Source organism: Pagrus pagrus (assembly GCF_965226575.1).
Source record: "Pagrus pagrus genome assembly, chromosome: 7".
Taxonomy (NCBI): domain Eukaryota; kingdom Metazoa; phylum Chordata; class Actinopteri; order Spariformes; family Sparidae; genus Pagrus; species Pagrus pagrus.
Window position 1 is genome coordinate 2,975,446 of NC_140191.1, and position 18,198 is coordinate 2,993,643.

The following is an 18,198-nucleotide window of genomic DNA, read 5'->3' on the forward strand; positions in this document are numbered from 1 at the left end:
CGGTCTTTCATAACTCCTCTGTACACGTCAGCAGAGCAGCTCCCCGTAACAAAAGCCTGGCGCTGAGAGATTAAAACCCCCAAAACATCCCTTTAGAGTATCTGTGGGCACATCAGCAAAATCAGCTAATGGTAAAGTGTACCTGCCACTCGCGGACCCCTCTGTTAGTGAACATCAGCACGTAGACCATCGCCTGGCCGCCCACGTACAGCGTGTCGCTCCCCTCCTGGTGGTACATACTGATGTAGTTCTCAGGTTTGTTGAAGTGGAACCTGGAGGGCTCTGTGGATCATAACACAATATATTAGTGAGACGAGCTGGCAGTCGAGAGCCTTGTTAGAATGCATTGTTGTTGATTTAATTGTTAAAATGTATGTTTTTGTTGGTGCAATGAAAAACGTGCCCCTAGGTAATAAAATTTTAATTAATGTAAATGAACTGAACTCAATTAAATTTGTTCAGGAAACAAGACAGAAACCATTTCACATTTAACTAGCTAAACAGTACTCTGACTAATTAGCTTGACTACTAAGTAAGTACCTGACAGTGAGAAGTAGGAGAAGAAGGAAGAATATATACAGTATTTATACAATCACAGTTCAAAAGCAATCAAAGCTACAAGGTACTGTAATAAAAATCCATACGTTAGAGGTCGAAAGAAATAACAAAAGGTCGATGCATGGAAGCAAAATTGAGTTTCAGGAAGTTATTTAAAAAGATGATCCAGATTTAGCCGCCCTAAGCTCCTCAGGCAGGTCAATTTAGAGTCCAGGAGCCGTGATGGCAAAGAGCCAAACCTCTGGATTTTAATCCACCTTTAATCTGCTGTCAATATAGGAGCCAGCTCGAGGACTCCTTGCAACGAGCTGGTTTGATTTACCAAAACATTTGATCTGACGTCTCTGGCCTTTGTGGTTTTAGATTAAAACAGGGAGCCTGTGCAGGGTGGGTGTTGGAGATAAAGGGCACTGGTGGAAGCATAAATATCACTGAAATAATCATGTGGGCAAATACCATCACAGATGCTTGGTTGAATTACACTCTGGACACCTCCAGAAGGCTCAAACGTCATTTTGGCATTTGTGATTCACCCATCCAGTGATGCTCACACTTAACTACACTGCAACTGTGGCTGTGTTTAAAAATAGATTAAGATCACTGCTGCTATTTAAGACTGCTGTAAAAAAACTAGATGTCACATTATTTCCATCTCCTGAAATCTGATAAAAACTGAGATGTTGATTGACACCAGTGTGAGAAATCACACAATTATCAAGAGTGACTGTTACTTTACCAGAGTTTAACTTCCAAGAATCGTTGACCCTATTCTTTAATCAGCACACTGAAGAAATCACAGGAACACTTTAGTCTGAGTCGAGGGGTGGTTGGATGGGCCATACACTGGACTTTTCCCCCTTGGGACCAGGGTTTGCGATCCGTTTGTGACCAAGAGTTATTTGTTTTATTTAATGTTACGTATGTTAATGTATGTAAATGACAGAATTTATGTTATGTAACGTGAGTAACGTAACTTTGAATGCAGATATTTTAACCAAAATTATGATTTTTTTCCTAAACCTTACCAAGTTGGACCGTTGACTCTGTGATAACGTTAGTAACTGTCAAAAGATCATATGCCACAATATGTGAACTGTTTGCGAACTGTCACTTCTTGAAGCGCCCCTATGGTGCAGTAGTATAAAGAGCAAGGATAATCCAAGTCGGGGTCGGTTGGGGTAGTTGGATGGATCACACAAAGGACTATCGTTCAATGACCAAGAACCAAGAGTGATTTGTTTTTAAGTTATGTTACCTAAGTTAAGCAAAGTAAACAGCGAAGTTTATGTTACATGAGTGACGCACTTACATAACAGATGTGTATAAGTGAAGTCACTCACATCACGTAATTTAGGGAATGTAAGTTACAAGACTAGACGTAGTTATTTTAACCCCAAATCCGATCTTTTGTTAAACCTAACCAAACAGTTTTTGTGCCTAAACCTAACCAAACTACCGTTTGACAACGTTGTTAATGGTCCAAATGTCAGGATATGTCAAATGTGAACAGTTTGCGTTATTCTGAAAGGATAGCATATATACATATTATTGCTTACTGGACTGCAAAGCCCTTCATATTCAAAACTGACGCCAAAGAGGTAAAGCGTCACAGTTTGAAGCTTAAGACCACTGACAGAGCTGCCGTATTTGACGAATTTGGGAGTGAGAACATGTTGAAACATTACATTTTAATGTAATGTTAAGTTTTATCATCAGGCCTACTCATTGATCATGACAAATATGAAGTTGTCATAACAAAGACATCTGAAACAGTCATAAACATTCATAGAGACTACTTCATGTACACTTCAAATGAAGTGTTCCCAAAATCACTAATATTGCCTTTTTTTGCTTATATAACATGGTTAAAATGCAATGCACAGATCTCAATTCACGCCTCCAGACTTTTGTTCTGTCATGCTTTGTTGTCCAGTCAGCCTCATGCTGGTGTGAGAAGTCTTGAAACTGTTCAGAAAGCTGCAGCCAGAATCAAACCTAAAAACCAGACAATTTGAACATATTACACTAATCTTAGCTGCACCTCATTGGCTCTATTAATGTCAGGTCAGACTTTGAGGTGCTGGCTGGCCTAATTAAACCTTCATCCCATTTTGTGCATTACGCTCTCAGAATACAGAGTTCCTGCTGTCCCCGGAGTTACAAAGAAAGTCAGCAGGCTGGAGCTTTTCTCCTATTGAGCCTCTTTCTGGAATAATCTCCCTGCTGAGATCAGACTATCTGACTCTGTCAAGGCCTTTGAATCCAAACTTAGAAGAAATTTCTTTGCTTTAACTTTCAGTTAGTGCTTTTCATGTGATCAGCTCAGCCCTCATTTCTGTTTCCAATATCCTTTGAATGGATCGGTCCCAGTCTTAATGAATTTCTAAACATAGTCCTTTGGCCTGCCAAAAGGATTCAACTTTAACATTCTAATAACGGCTGCATTCCTCTAACCCTGTTTTTGTCATCCAAGCTGTGTGAGTTTCTCTTCCTCTCTCATCTTCTTTTCTTTCCATCTATCTTTCTTTGTGTGGCCTCTTCTCCTCCAGGTCTCCTTGGTGGAGATGTTGTGTGGCTCAGGTCCCATATGGTGACACCTGAGGCTGCTCAGTGGCCTCCTGGATCCACATCACTGAGATTTGTATCCTCTGTTTGATGGCTCCTCCTGAGGTTTTTTTCCATTATTTTTCCTTATAATAGGCTTTTTTCTGGGAGCTCTTGATTACCCAAATCGAGGGTCCAAGGACAGAGGATGTCATATGCAATGTTTGTATAATACCCTGAAGCAAACTGTCATTTCTGATTTTGAGTTATTTATATAAAATGTGACGTTGTTATGGTTTGGACTTTGTGGTGCTTTTTGTTTCAGAGGTGCTTGGTGAGGCTGGGTGTGAGATACCTGAGTACCAGCTCCTCAACCACTCGCCACCCCTCACAAACCTCAACTGCCTGAGCCAGCCTCCCGTGTAAACCGTGAGTCTCCACCTGCACCACCCAGGGAGCCCTCGGCCTGCGATCGATCTCACGTCTCATCCTACCAGCGATATAATTCTTGTGATCAATAAATTCAACATTTCAAGTCACTACCTTTTTGACGTCACTTTTGGGTGCACCTGTTCCTCACTACAACCGTTACAGACGTGACCGAATATGGCATGTGGAAGATGTTCTCTGAGTTCTGTATGCCAGCTCTTCTGCACCAGAAGTACATTTGTCCATTCATTTGGTCAACAGATATTTCAGAGAATTACACTCTGAAGAGCTTAAAAGCTTTGTATCAAACCAACCAACTACGTGTTTTAAGGCCTTTGACAAAAGATGAAAAAAAAAAAAGAAATACTGCATGAAATCTGAGGAGCAGAAAATATCATAAATAAGGCCTGGACATTTAAAAAGAGGAATAAAAGAAGAAAAAAACTGCTTGTCATATTTTCTCTTTCATTTCCGAATTTAATTCCAGACTGATGATGCATTTTGCTTTTGATGTTTCAATATAAAAAGGGATATATTAATAATGACAAAAGGCGATTACACGGTCATGGTTTCATGGCATTTGTAATGATTTTCTTCTCATCCCTGAAATAAAAAAGACATCCAGTCTGACAGCAAAGCCAGGATGAAGTGCTGGTGATCACTGTTACAGGTTGCTAGCCAACCAACTAAGTTTCTATGGAAACTGTGGCCTCTCTGATTGGCGGGAGTCTAATTGATGAAGCTAGTACTTCACAAGAAAGGGAGGAAGGCACAAGAAAGGCCAATGTGGGTGATGGCTTAGGTAGGAAAATGTATGTTAATTTCCCTGTCTGACGATCTCGAGAGGAACACCCTTTTAGCTGAGAAAGCAAACCGACAGATCGGCATAAATATTTCCTTCAGAAGTTAACAAGCAGAGCTTCAAAGTGTGCCTCTTTTAATTCTGGCTGGCTGCAACAACAGAGAAAAGGTTAATCTTCCGTTAGACAGACCTACAGCAAGCTCAAAGAAGGTCAAAATCAGTTGCTGAATAGAAAATAGTGTATTCATTCATTTTCCACCCTACCAGCAGCTACTTATGTCAAGATCTTATATAAAAGTAACTTCACTATGGTAAAAAAAACCCATCAAGAGTTGACAAAGCTGTAAAGACTTCATGGACTCAAACTGAGTAAAACAAGTCTAATTCTAATTTCTTTTTTTATGATGTTTTGACTGACACTAATCACCCTGAAATGGCAGCCAATCAAATGGTTTGCTAAGAATGTCATAATATCTTTTATCCCTTTTTAATGTGATTTCACATGTTTGACAGACAGCCGAGCCGGTTGCCTCGTGACACAAAAGTTACCGTGGAGCTGCAATAATTTAATTTCTCCTCGACTTTCCGGTTTACATCCTAATTACATTTCGAGTTTTAAACCATTATGCTATTTCTGTTGACGGTATCATACAGCGTGACAGAGGTCAGTTCATGTTAAAGGATTTTTAGTACTTGAGCGAGCAATGTTTTCATGGATGAGTCGCCATTTAATTTGTTCCTGTGTGCACGCTCATGATGACACACATGCCCCCAAACAAACACACTCTGTTCCACTGATTTACAGGAAGGTGAGGAGAAAATTGCTGTTGTTGGAAGTAAACATGGATGGAAACAACGCAGGTTTAATTATTTTTTTTAATCATCTTTGCAAATGTTATATGAGGAAGAAAATGCATTCAGGCAGTTTGTCAGGCCTCAAAGCACAAACACAATAAATGCGAACACTGTTTGTTGTGAATGTAACACACAAGCTGTTATCGCTGTGCTGGTGTTGTTCCTGGAACATCATAATTAATGTTAATGGATACCCGACCCAAACTCGAGCTGGGCTGGATGATGTCGGGGTTGGTTTGGTCACATAAGTAGTATTTTACTGCCTGGATGTGACGGCGTCAACACAGTGCGAACACTTGTACGTTTGGACAGAGAGTGCATCCCAGACCGCACCGTACTCCAGGACCATCACTGCAACTGAGCATTCACATTTTTGTATTGTAGCAGCTTTGAGACTCAGGAAAAAGACTGTACAAATATGCAAACGGGAGAAGTTATCCTTTCTAACATTGTGAAAGGGTCGATTTAAATCCAGAGCATCTTTTTCTAAACCTGACCATCTACTTTCATTGCCTAAAAGTTACCAAACTGCTACAGATAACTGAAAAAGGGGAAATAATAAGTGAACTAGTGTAACGGTAAAAAGTGAACAGTGTAACAATATGCTCCACTTGAGATATGAGCCCCCGTCTCCTGGGTGAGAGTCTTCCATGGCCTGTACCAAATGTGGATTTTGCTGCTTTTCCAGCCCGTTCACACTCCCAAGGCATCAATTACAGCCTGGTCAGTGACCCTACACTTCAAAGTTTGACACTGTAGTTAACCCTCTAGTGGTACAAGGAGTGAGAAAAGTCCTGAGCGTCCACAAGACTCAAGAGTGATTTGCTACATAAGCATGTTCATGTAAATATGTAAATAAGTTTACATATATGACATAACTTGCATAAGTGATGTGCTTACGCAACTTTATGTAAGTTGTGTGACTGAACGTAGTTATTTCAACAAAAAGTATGATCTTTTTCTAAAAAAGTACATTTGGTGTCGCAACCTAACCAAACCATGCCTGTTTGCACCTTTAATTATTATTGTCAATTGTCAATCTGTAGGTATTTTAGTCTAAAACATTACAAAATCAACAGAATTGGAAGAAATAACCGTTTTGGTGTCATCTCAAAGACATCTATGTGTTGTGTTGCAGGGACATCTATTGACGTTAGCATGTTAACCAGCTAGCCCCTAGTGACATTGTGCCTCCAGAACAAACGACACCAAGCTCCCAGTCCGGTTAGCTAATACAACCGCTACACCATTAATTGGGTTCACCAGCTAACAGAACTACGCTGCCCCCTATTTGTCTGAATTTGACAGGTGGTTAATTCTCACATGTTACACATTTAAAGTCCAAAAGTCATAATATGCTAACTATTTCTCATCAAGCTTTATTCAAAAGTCTAACCAGATTGCATGCTACGTATTGTTGGAGTCCTTGTAAATTCAAATGATGGTCCAGAAACAACACCAACACAGCGATATCAGATGAACCTAATGTAAACCTAGTCAGCAGCCTAATATAACACATTTTACAACCTCCTTTAAAGTACCACAAGCTAGATAACTTCCCACCCCTTTCAACAACCAAAAGCAGGCAGGAGGCAGAGAGTGTACTCTCATTTTAACATGTCTCCATATCTGCACTATTTCTAAAGGTTCACACACATACAACTGAAATGTCACCTTCTGAAATCGTAATTCGAGTTCCTAACTTCTCTCTTGCTCTGCGCTCTCTATGTGTGAGCATGTGTTTCTTTTTTTTCCCTTTTCCTCAGACCTTCAATCGTTGCTGTCGAATGAAATCCTTGAATTTCCAAAAAGGTCAGCTTTTCAGAAACCAAGAAAAACAGCCTTGTTTTGTTGTTGTTTTTGGCTTGTTTTCCAAAAAAGGCCTCATTAAACTGGAGGGCTGTAGCGTTCCCCTCACCCCCCTGAGGAGCAGCTAATCCTTGAATTAGTGAGTTTTAAAGAAACAAATTCCAAATTGCAATAAGAGCAAAAGCACAAATCAGATATTTTCACATTTGTACATGAATAAAGCATTCCGGATATTGAAAATGAAAACAGCGAAGGCAAAGTCAAACATGTTTTTAAAGTCGAGACGCTTTCGAGGCTTTTCTGTTGAGCACCAGCAGATCCTGTAACTGCTGCTATTTCATTTACATAGAATCTTTCAATGCACAGTCGTTTTGTGGATGCGGACCTCAAGGTCTTCCATTATCAACTCGACAAGAAAATCTATGGGGCGCATGGTTCAATAGGGTCTTTGTATTGAAGTGTTCGGGCCTTCAGCTCAGAGAAAAGGTCGACGCAAACGATGGTTGAACTTTGGCAAAATGTTATGATGTTCTGGATGCTGCTGCAGACGTCAAATTAGCCTTGAGATGTGCTGTTGTCTCTCTTACAGTCCTTCACTCACCCTCTGTCTTGATGTCCCTCCTCTTTCTCCCCCTTAACGTCTGATATATATTTTCTGTCTTTTTGTGTTCGTCCTGCTTTGCCTTTCACTCTGCGTTTTGATATGCTCGTCACTCTCAAGCAGGCATATTCAAAGGGAGGTGTGAAAAGGATGTGTGTACACATAACGTACAGTGAAGTAGGGCGGACTTTCATTTTTCTCTCACTCTGCTACCCAAGCCAAATCCTAATCCCAATGCAGTCCTTTACAAGTGAGGAGAAGCACAAGAAATACCCACTTTGACCAACGTTTATACACAATCTTGCACACACTGATGTATAAATGAATTATAAATGACTATTGTTTGTGTTACTAGCGATATTGTTCGTGTTGTAATTGCCTCAAATATCTGTGTTGTGTGAAAGAGGTTGATTCTGATCTCTCACAGAATTATCTGCACTTCCCCATAGTGCTACTCAGTTTTTAAGCGTCTTTCAGCTCAGCCTCATTTTTTTTTAACTGGCCTGCAGCTTTCAGTTTGGGTTCAGTCTCACCGTCACTTTGTTTCAGAATCAGGCAGCAGGTTGAAGTACTTTTGCCTCGGTTCAGACTCCAGGATAATCTAAACACACCATGCTGCACTAGCTCACATCTTACGGTTTTGGGGCAAATTACTTGGAATCAGATCGTTACAGAGACTTACCCGAACCAGTATTTAAAGCTGTATTGGAGCCATTACTATGTATCAGTATCAAAACAACCTAATGTCGGCCTGTACTCAGCTTCCAGTCGAAGCACGCCTGGCTAAAACTACTGCAATAAATCCTGAGGCATATTTCACTCCAAATTCACACATCTTTTCTTCTGACTAGTGGCTCCATGTATCCATCTAGATCAGTGTGAGTTGCAGAGTTTGGGAGATATCAGCCGTCGAGCCTTCTCTCCAATAAACTGGAACTTGATGACACTCGGCTTCTGGTGCTCAAAGCGCCAAAAACAGTTGAATTTGAAAAACTCAACATTCATTTCTGTTTCCAGAAATCAAGACCGGGTTGCTCAAGATAATCCGCAGACCTTGTTGAGCAGTTAGTCCAGAACGAGCCGTGCATCTGCTCATGGACATGAAGGCAAGCTAAGCTAAGAGCCCCATTCATTCCTATGAAAGCTGCTCAGTGGCACTTGAAGCCAAAAAAACTGGACTTCCGGGTATGAAAATACCTGGATCTTATGTGTTGCGTGGCTCATAGAGCGTTCCATTGACCGAGTCAGCTAACATCTGGTTTAGCTAACTTGGATGGGGGTAAAATGATATAATCTCGCAGCTCTTTTTTCAACATTTTACTGGATGGAGTGGATCAAATTATGACAGTGAAACAAGTCATTTCGGCTCAAAAAAATGGATCTGCACGGTTTGTGGGTGTAGTTCGGTAGAAAGAAAATAGTTCCGACATGAAACTGGGCTCAATGAGGTTTGGAGTTAGAGGGAAGGCATCCAACGTCTCTACAGCTGATATCTCCAAAACTCTGCAACTCAGACCAGAACAATCTGATAAATAACACTGCAGATGTGATTTGGAGAAGGTGTAACAACACGTCTTTCCTAAACTCTCTGAAACAGCTTCAACAAAAAGTGTAACCTTCATGAAGGCAGAATTTATTATGTCTTTGTGCACTTACAACCTTTCATGTCTTGTTCCCTCTGTGCAGTGCAGTGCAATGCAGTGTAACGCACTCCCTAATCCCTACAGTGTCTCTGGCAGCGTGTCCTCTCTTAACCCCCTTGAAATAAAACACATTTTCACCTGGATCCTAAAAACAAGCTGTGGCCGTCGACCATCAAACGGTTCTTTGAAGGTACCGCCTGAACCCGCCTCATTTGGCAACAGCCCTTTAAGCGAGGACATTTTACCGTCTGAGGACCTTCGGCGCTGTCCGTGGTGCTGGAACAGAGCCCGCTCCTTCAGGCTCCAACTGAGCCTCTGATGGATTTCATCTGACAGTTTGTTACCTGTACACTCTGTCTGTGCTTGTGCTTGTGCCTGTGCCTGTGTGTGTGTGTGTGTGTGTGTGTGTGTGTGTGTGTGTGTGTCCCTAACACGACAGGCATTTAAAGCTCACCCTACAATTGCATAACAACGGATTTGATTGATATGACATGCACGTCCGGGCCGTCATCTTGTGCGTTTTGTACTGTGCTCATCCGCGCGAGGGTAGGGGAGGGTAGAGGAGAGGGGGGGGGAGGAGAGGAGGGGGAGGGATATAGATACAGATAACTTGACACACAGCCCCCATCTCCACTGATTGCTGAATACATTAGAGGACTGTGTGAGGTGTAAAAACGCGTGAGTGGAATAGATAACTAGGGAGCCGGCTTGGAATTTTCCATTCATCGCCGTCCCCCTCCCTTCCTCCCTTCCTCCCCTCTCATGTCTGTGCATTTGGACATGTAACCTCTGTATTTTATGGCGGCTGCTGCTCCAACAGCAGCCCAGGAGCCGGACTCCTCTGCTGCAGTGTGGAGCAGCAGCCGTGTCCCGCATTGCAGCTCCGCAAGGACGCGGGGAGGCTACAGTGACAAACCTCCACAAGAGTCATATTTCACAGTGATGCTTCACGGCGGTGGCAGGCTGGGTGTTTAAAGGCTACAGCCTCGCGGTGCGTTTAGGGGCGATTTGGCGCCATGTTCCCCTCCCACACCACAAGAGCAGAGCAGAGGTTGTTTGTGGAGCGCTTCTGGGATGGTTTAATTCCGCTCCGTGCGCCTAGAGGTGACGGACGGTCGTCAGTTAGAGCCCCCAAACTGACAAACAGCCAGCGGTGGTGCATTTTTTTTTTTTTAAAAAGAGGAGATAAATCAGACACACGAGTTGTGCAGGAGAAAAAAAAAGAAAAAAGAAAAAGCCACAAGTTGCACAAATCTGATCCAAATTATTCAAATGTGCCTTTTTTTGTGCCAAAACGACCCAACCTGGGAATTTAACGGACAGAAAATGAGCAAGAAAACACTCATCTGATATTCTGCACATGATCTCTTGTTAACATTGAGATAACACGATATAATTCCTCCAGATGCTCATCTTGTTGTAGTCTGAGGGGACATGTGTGCGGGGCCTGAACGGCGGAGCGCGTAATTTACTACTCTGTCGGTGAGGGGGGTGTGGGGGTTGGGGGGGCGGTGTTTTAAGAGATTAATCCAGAGGTAGAAGCCTCGGTGTGGCTTTTATTGGTTTATATTTGTGCAGCTCACGCAAAAAAAGGACAAGAACACTGGTGACTGATGAGAAGCGCTGGAAAATAACTGGCTCCATCACCTCCGCGACTTAACTCTCCACTCCATCCACTCATTCACCTCACCACTTCATCTATTCATTAACACATAACACAGATGAGAAAAACAAATAATTGGCACAAACATCCAGGAAAAAGCAGAGCGCTTCCTACCGTGCACGACAAATTTCAGCCGAGGTGACTTTCCGGCGATAACCGTGGCGAGGAGCGACAGCAGGATGAAAGAATTCATCTTTCCTTGGAGCTCTGCCGTGTGTAAAAAAAAACAAAATTATCAACCCGTCCACAAAATCCCTCTTCTTCTTCCTAGCAAGCCGCCTCTACACAAAACGGTCCCTCCCCGATCTGCTGCGTGCCAGATCTGTGCCACCGACTGCTGGTCCCGGTCCTATCTTGTCCGTCTGCTCCGCCGGCGGTTCAGTTTGGAGAAGTCGGGGTATCAGGCTCCACCTCGGAAACAAAAGGCACAAGAGAGAGGGGGGGAGTGTAGACGTTCAGCAGGGGACGCAGGAGTGAGAAGTGGGATTTGCAAAAAAAAATGCCCACAAACGCATCACTTTTGGTCGCAGGCGTGGAGGATTACGCGTCATACCTGTTGCTGACAGTGAAAGATGATTTTCACAGATATGTTTTTACATCCGGCTACACCTTTAAAAAAGAAACGATGTTACTCGTTGTTCTTCATCTGGTTTCCATTTTTCATCGCTTAATAAGCTAAAGATAATTCAGTGTTCTCGTCCAGGTTTCAGCTTTTTGAAAATATTTGACATATTTCAACCTCTAATGATATTTAGAGAGCATCGGAGAAGAGAAATTGCTGTTAACGCTAAAAATAGTAAAGGGTCAACAATTAGCACATCCAAATGTATATGTGGAATAACTACATTTCATAATTCCACATGTGTTTCAGAGGTGTGATATGAGCCTAGAGGCCAGGGGCCATTAAATGTTTGCACACAAGCCCTCACACCAGCTGCCAATAATGATATTGCCTCAGCAGCTGCTGCTACTGTAATGTCTAATCAATATGTGTCAATAGTGCCTGAGTGCCTGAATGGGAATGAATCAGCAGTTTGGCTGTGCTGCGCTTGCATTTGTGAAGTTAATTAAGTCAAATTTGAAAAAATTGAACCACTCTAAATGGTGAATGCCTCTGAGTGGGAAGCAACCAAACAGATGCTTCCATTTTTCAGGAAATTGCCGAATGTTGTAGAAAGATTCTCCAGAAAGTGACGGAAACGTCTGCGGGCAGAAAAGGTCCGAGCAAACCGAGCACCATTAGGAACGTACGTGGTTTTAAAATGCTACCAGTCCTTTATTTGGCATTACCTCTTTGGCTTCGATTACAAATATCTATTCAAACTGATCAAGTTACAGAACTGCCTCGTCACGGCCCAGGCGGGACCCCTCAGCTGCGACATAATTGTGGCGCAGTATCAATGTTTTCCTCATCCTTTATTCCACACAAGGAGCTGTTGTTCAGCTGGATTTTAATGTTTCATTATTCTGATGACTCTGAGTTCAGACTGGCTTCAACAACAGCAAGATGCAACGTGTCCTTGTTATTCAAATGGCCTTGAGATATATTATAACAAGGTACAAGGTAGATTTAACAATGTTGGAGTCCTTGAGTCCTGCTACATCTATTTTATGGAGCGTTGAGTGTTGTTGAGGACGAGTTCAGGAGCCTCTCAGCCTGAGGAAAGAAGCTGCTCTGTAGTCAAGTGGTACGGCAGGGGATACTTCTGTATCTGTTGTCAGAGGTGAACAGACTGTGGCTGGGTGGGTGTTGTCTTTTAGTGTCCTTTGGGCTCTGTGCAGACATCTCACTTCACTGATGTCACGGATGCTCTGTAGATGGTACCAGTGGCGCCCTTTCTGTCCAGGGCCGTGCACGAACCATGCCAGAGGACGATCTTCCTACCTTTAACTTTTCACCTGCTCCACCTGAGATCCACTGATGCAGACAGGGGTTTGTGTCTTTGCCTCCTTGCAGCTTGTTGGTTTTGCTGATGTTGAACAGTAGATTTTTCTCTGGCACCACTCTGCATGACTCCAGCTATGAACACTCATCTTTGTTTATAATACAGCTACATCAACACTATATGATAACACTGATATGTCCTTATTTTGTTATATTCTTGATTACACATGATGTGTATGTATTATATGATGATACAATGATGATAGGGGCAGCCTGCTACATTGCTCCCTGTGTTCAAACGTCATTTTGGGTTTCTGTGAGAAATCTGGGAGCAGTGAGCTTCTTACAGGGGAAAAACAGCATGAGGCTGCTCTGAAGAAATGAGGAGAGACGTTCCTGTATTTCCTCACTTCATACAGCTCTGTATAGCACACGCAGGTGGTTCCTCGGTAGAAACAAACCTGTGAAAACCCACACAGGAGGGGAGCAATTTCCCCCTTTTTGAATCATCTTTAGAAATCCTTAATCGTCGCTCCATGTCGCCCCTTAAATCAAAAACTTTAATGTCAGTCAAGGATGTAAGTCTTAGGATTCAAACAGAGTTGGTTTACTCATTGCGTCACACACATTTAACCTGAATCATGAAAAGTATAAAAGATGTCATCATCTGATGTACATGGCCAGTTTGAATCCGTCACGTCAGTAACAATACAGTTAAAAAAGCCTTCAGTGGATGTTTTGAGTCACAGTATTGATCGTATTTATCAGTAAGTGATCTTCTTCCTGGCTTCCTGGCTTGGGTTTAACATCAGTTATACAGAGAGGCGATGAAACATCTTGGTCTTTATGTTTAAACGTTCATGTCTGTTGCAAGTACTGTATGACCTCACTCAGCAGTGATGTCATTTTCTATTATGCAGTGAGGGCAATGCTGGGGTGGGAAGATTTCAACCACTAGATGGAAGCAAAAGTAGGATTTTCAAATCATTGTGTCATCGCTGTGAGCTGGTGATTCTGCCTCCTTCAGCAGCTGACTGCACCGATCAGCTGTCTCTTGTAGAGGGTGTTTTGGTGAAATCACCTGCTGTGCTTTTGTCGTTCATTCGGCGCTGAATCACCTCCATTCAAACTTGTTTTTTGTCTGTTTGTTCCTTTTTCTAAAAGCTGAAATAAAAACAAGTCTGAAAATTGGATCGCATGGATTTGGAGGTGGGTCGACTTATTTATTTTTTATTTGTCTATAATGGCTGATGGCAGAAGCCTGTGATTCTTATTTAAACAGTCGCCCCACCACCAAAATCGAAAACAAGTTTTCTTTTAAACACAGGGAGTAACACTCGCATCAACTAACATTGTTTTCCAGTGGTGTTAAAGGCTTGTTTATGTCGGCAATGTGAGAAAATAATCAGGTGCAGTGATACAGTGGTAATAAATCGTTCATTAACATGGTTTGTGCAGCCTAAATTTTAAAAAAGCTGCAGCCCATAACACCTCACATCTCAACAAGAACAAAATAAGTTAATTACAGAAACAAAGGGAGAAAAAAAACACAAAGGCATTTAGAAATACAGTCTAATTGGATGTCAACCTGAAACCTTCAGTTCAAACAAAACACAACACAATGTGATTGAAAAAGGACGTTCAAACGATTAAACTGGAAATAAAAGAGTATTTGATTGAGTTTTGGGTGTGTGTGTGCACGTTTGTGTGTGTGTGTGCAGACAGCTAATGACTGACACTGGCCTCTTCTTAATAATTAACTTGACTTTCCTCGAAGAAATCACTTAAAGCTTAATTGAAACAAATTGGCAAATGTTTGTTAAATGTAAAGGATCCCTTTAAATTTGTGGTTGTAGCACCACTTGCTGGTAGAAATCAATATGAACTCAGTCGATTGCAGGATAACACTGGACGTGTGCAATGATTTTCAACACATACAGTACACAAGATTGTGAATTCAATTATTTGCGTGATTGTTTTTTAGTCGTCTCAGTTTTTCAGGGATAAAGTCATGTGATACACATTTTAATAATACAAACACAGACTCAAGTCACTGATTACTTCATTAACAGCTTTTTAAAAAGCTTTTACCTGTCACAAAGAAAGGTGACATGTAAATAAGCAGAATTGCAGATGCAGTAGCCGTGTGGTTCGATGGACAGCGGTGTCAGTCGATCCTACACTTTGGTCCAAAGTGAAACATCCTGAAAGCCATCGGATGGATTGTCGTGAAATTTGGTACGTGACACTCCAAAGAGGATTAAACCAAATTGTTTTTTGGGTGATTCCCTGTCTGTTTTCTCTGGTGGGATCGAAATTCCAATTACATTAATCCCAACCCAGGAAAAACCAGGGCATGGCACAAAAAACAATTATATTTACCAAACCCAGAAGGATCAGTGACAAGTCGAGGCAGGAAAAGTGTTTCAACAAACAATAGTTTCATTTTCCTCGACAGATATGAAGAAATAAAACGGGGAAAGTGGAAACACAAACAAAGAGTGGTGGACAGGGTTGTCTTCTGATCACAGGATTGGCGGCACGATCCCCAGCTCCGCCTGTCCACATGTTGACGTGTCACTCTGCAATGCTGAACCTTGAATTGCTCCTGATGGTCATGCAGTGTCTTGCATGGCAGCTCACTGTAATTGGTGTATGAGCTGTAAGTTTGTGAATAGTTTAACTGGAAACAGACAACGTCCGCCTCCCGAGCATTTCCAAGTAGTGCTATTGTTACCGCAGCTGTTGAAAAGACAAGCAGGTTGTTTCATTTTTCCTTAGAGTCGCAAATTGTGAATAGTCTTAAATGGAGACATGAAAGCAGATAGAAATGGTGCCAGGGCGCCAGCCGGACTGAATCACCGGTTCATTTCCTGGGAGATTTCATGCCCCTTGGCAGACAAAATTGCATTGTGAAAGCTAAGGTTTTATAAGGAACCAATCTGAAAGCTGATGGTGTCATTATTCTATAGCCATTAGATTGTGCAATACCATTTACTCCATAGTAATACATTCAACCAAAAAAACTTGTAAGGGTCTGGTTTAAATGAATAGAAATTGTGGAGCACTATACAATATAAATGCAGCCATTAAGTAACCGTAAATAATCTAAATCTCCTCAAAAAAACAACAATTTACCTACAAAAGTAGCACCCAGTTCACAAAATCTACCTGAACACATAACCGAGGCCATGTTTCCTCTTTCCTGTGGTGCCATTTATCCATCCAGATTGTTTTCGGGATGAGTTGCTGAGTTTTTGGAGATATTGGCCACAGAGAACAACTGTGAGGAACTACTTTCTTTCCGTATCACTGCCCAGAAGGAAGCAAGCATCTACTCATGGACGAGAGGTTAGCTAACCTGGCTAACTGAGAGAGTTAATGTTAAAGCCCAGTCAAGGAAGACGCCATTAACGTTTACGTAAATACATGTAACTGTGCACAATAAGGTCTGTCTTGAGTAACTTGAATTTTTTGTTTGTGTTTGTTTGTTTGTTTGTTTGTTTGTTTTTGGCGCTTTGAGGACCACAAGCTGAGTGCCATCTATTTATATAATACTCGAGAGACGGCAGCCATCCACAGCCAACATCTCCAAAACTCAGTCAATCCTGCCAAAACAATCTAGATGGATAAACAGCAATAAGAGAACACATACATGTATGTATTTTTAATTTTTGGGATGAACTGTTCTTTTAAAGGCAGCCATTACATTAGACTGAAAAGGAAACCAGGCCTGACAGTGTAGATCTGAGTCACTGCAGGAATCTCAGAAAAATAAAAAGTTTATGATTTAAACCAACCAACCTGGTTTTATCTTAACATCGCAGAGAAATGAATGTCTGTGTGTCTAAAGCCGCCCTAGAGGCCCCTACAGAGATTATTATTACTTATATGAGTTCATATGTAGAGTCATGCAGTAATTTGTCTAGAAAGCCTTTTTTTTTCTCTCATCTTTTCAAGGACCTCTCGTCACCACTCATCTGTTCACTGAAGGGCTGCACAGACACCACGTTCTTGCAGTACAGGTCATTTCCAGCTGAGTCAGAAACAGGCAAAGTGGTGTTTGAGACGGTGAGAGCTGCTGGCGGAGTTAATAGAGACATTTTCAAGACCAAAATAGCAAAAAATGATTAGAGACCCAGTGGAGGTTTTGTGCTGATTTTTTCTCCTTTTAAAACCAATGAGTACAGAAAAATGTACAATTTAGTTAGAAAACATGACTCTTGAATAACATTTGTTTTTTCTATATATATATATATATGTTTAACCTCCCTGTTCTGTATTCATCAGGAAAATAACTCAATAATGAACACAAGTGTCCTGCTTCTTGTTACTCCACTTCCAGCAAGCAGCTCTCATAAACTGCAGCCGCATGAATATTCAGCTTTGCTGCTTGCAATTTAAGTGATCTAATCATTTAAGCCTACTCCCCCTCTCGCTCTGTGGAACAGTGTCAGCCAAATTCCTACAATAAAATGTAAAATGTGCCTCCTGTTGTCAAGAAAGGCCCCCTATCTTTGCCTTCAAACCAGGAGGAGGAGGAGCCTGAAACTACCAAAACAGCAGATGCCAAGGGGCCGTGATGTTCTCATGGTGTGTGCATGTCAGTCATGGCGGGGGGAGTGGCTTATAAACACCACTTTAATCTGCCCCTTTGGCTTTCTGTCCAATGGGAGCAAATAGTTGTATTAAAATAGATAATATGACAGGCCAAGCTGGGCCGGAGGATAGCACCCGCCAGACAGACCTATATAACAGATTGAGACATGCAGAGGTAATCCAAAAGGGTTTAAATCTCTGCTCATACACGTGATTATCAGTTTTTTTTTTTCCTTCTCTTTTTGGGTTATACTGGGCGATTGCATTAGACAGGCAGAATGAGTTTTTGTTCGGTGAATCCACTCTGAGCTCCGAATGTCTCAAAACTGTACTAAGGCGAAGTAATTAATTGGTTAATGTTTGGCTTATCACCCTCAAGTGCAATATTCAGTTTTTTTATTGGGGAGTCAGCAGTGAAGGGAATGCAGCAGGAGAGACAGGAAATGCCTATAAATGTCTAAGGAGATTCATTCGTATTTCATCAGGGGGACACGTGGCTCTGAGAGAAAACACGACGGTATTCCTCTGCACACATAATCCTCCGTCTTCACTCTGGGAAAAAGAAAACAAATGTACGTCTGTGTGGCTCAGTGCCAGCTGTAGCTTTGTTGTCTTACCAAAAGGGCAACACGGCCACTTTTTTTGTCTTAAACTGAACACACAGTCCTCACAATGGACTCGCAGCACAGAGATTAAGTGCTTTGGTTATGCAAGAAAATATGTCCCTCTCCTGCCAATTTCCCCAACAATGGACTGAATTCAGATGAAGATCTGCTGAGAGATTGGTTTTAAGATGATTGGATTCATTTT

General features: G+C 41.9%; 1 protein-coding gene across 1 annotated transcript in view; it reads right to left on the reverse strand.

The window, feature by feature from the left end:
* Nucleotides 1-11,399, reverse strand: part of LOC311260558 (semaphorin-7A) — a 49,914-nt gene extending 38,515 nt beyond the window's left edge. The window contains exons 1-2 of the mRNA XM_084358548.1: nucleotides 11,019-11,399; nucleotides 143-282 (exon numbers count right to left, since the gene is read on the reverse strand). Coding sequence (XP_084214674.1) covers nucleotides 143-282; nucleotides 11,019-11,097 — 219 coding nt within the window. The 5' untranslated portion in view covers nucleotides 11,098-11,399. The remainder of the gene's footprint in view (nucleotides 1-142; nucleotides 283-11,018) is intronic.
* Between the last annotated feature and the right edge of the window lie 6,799 nt (nucleotides 11,400-18,198).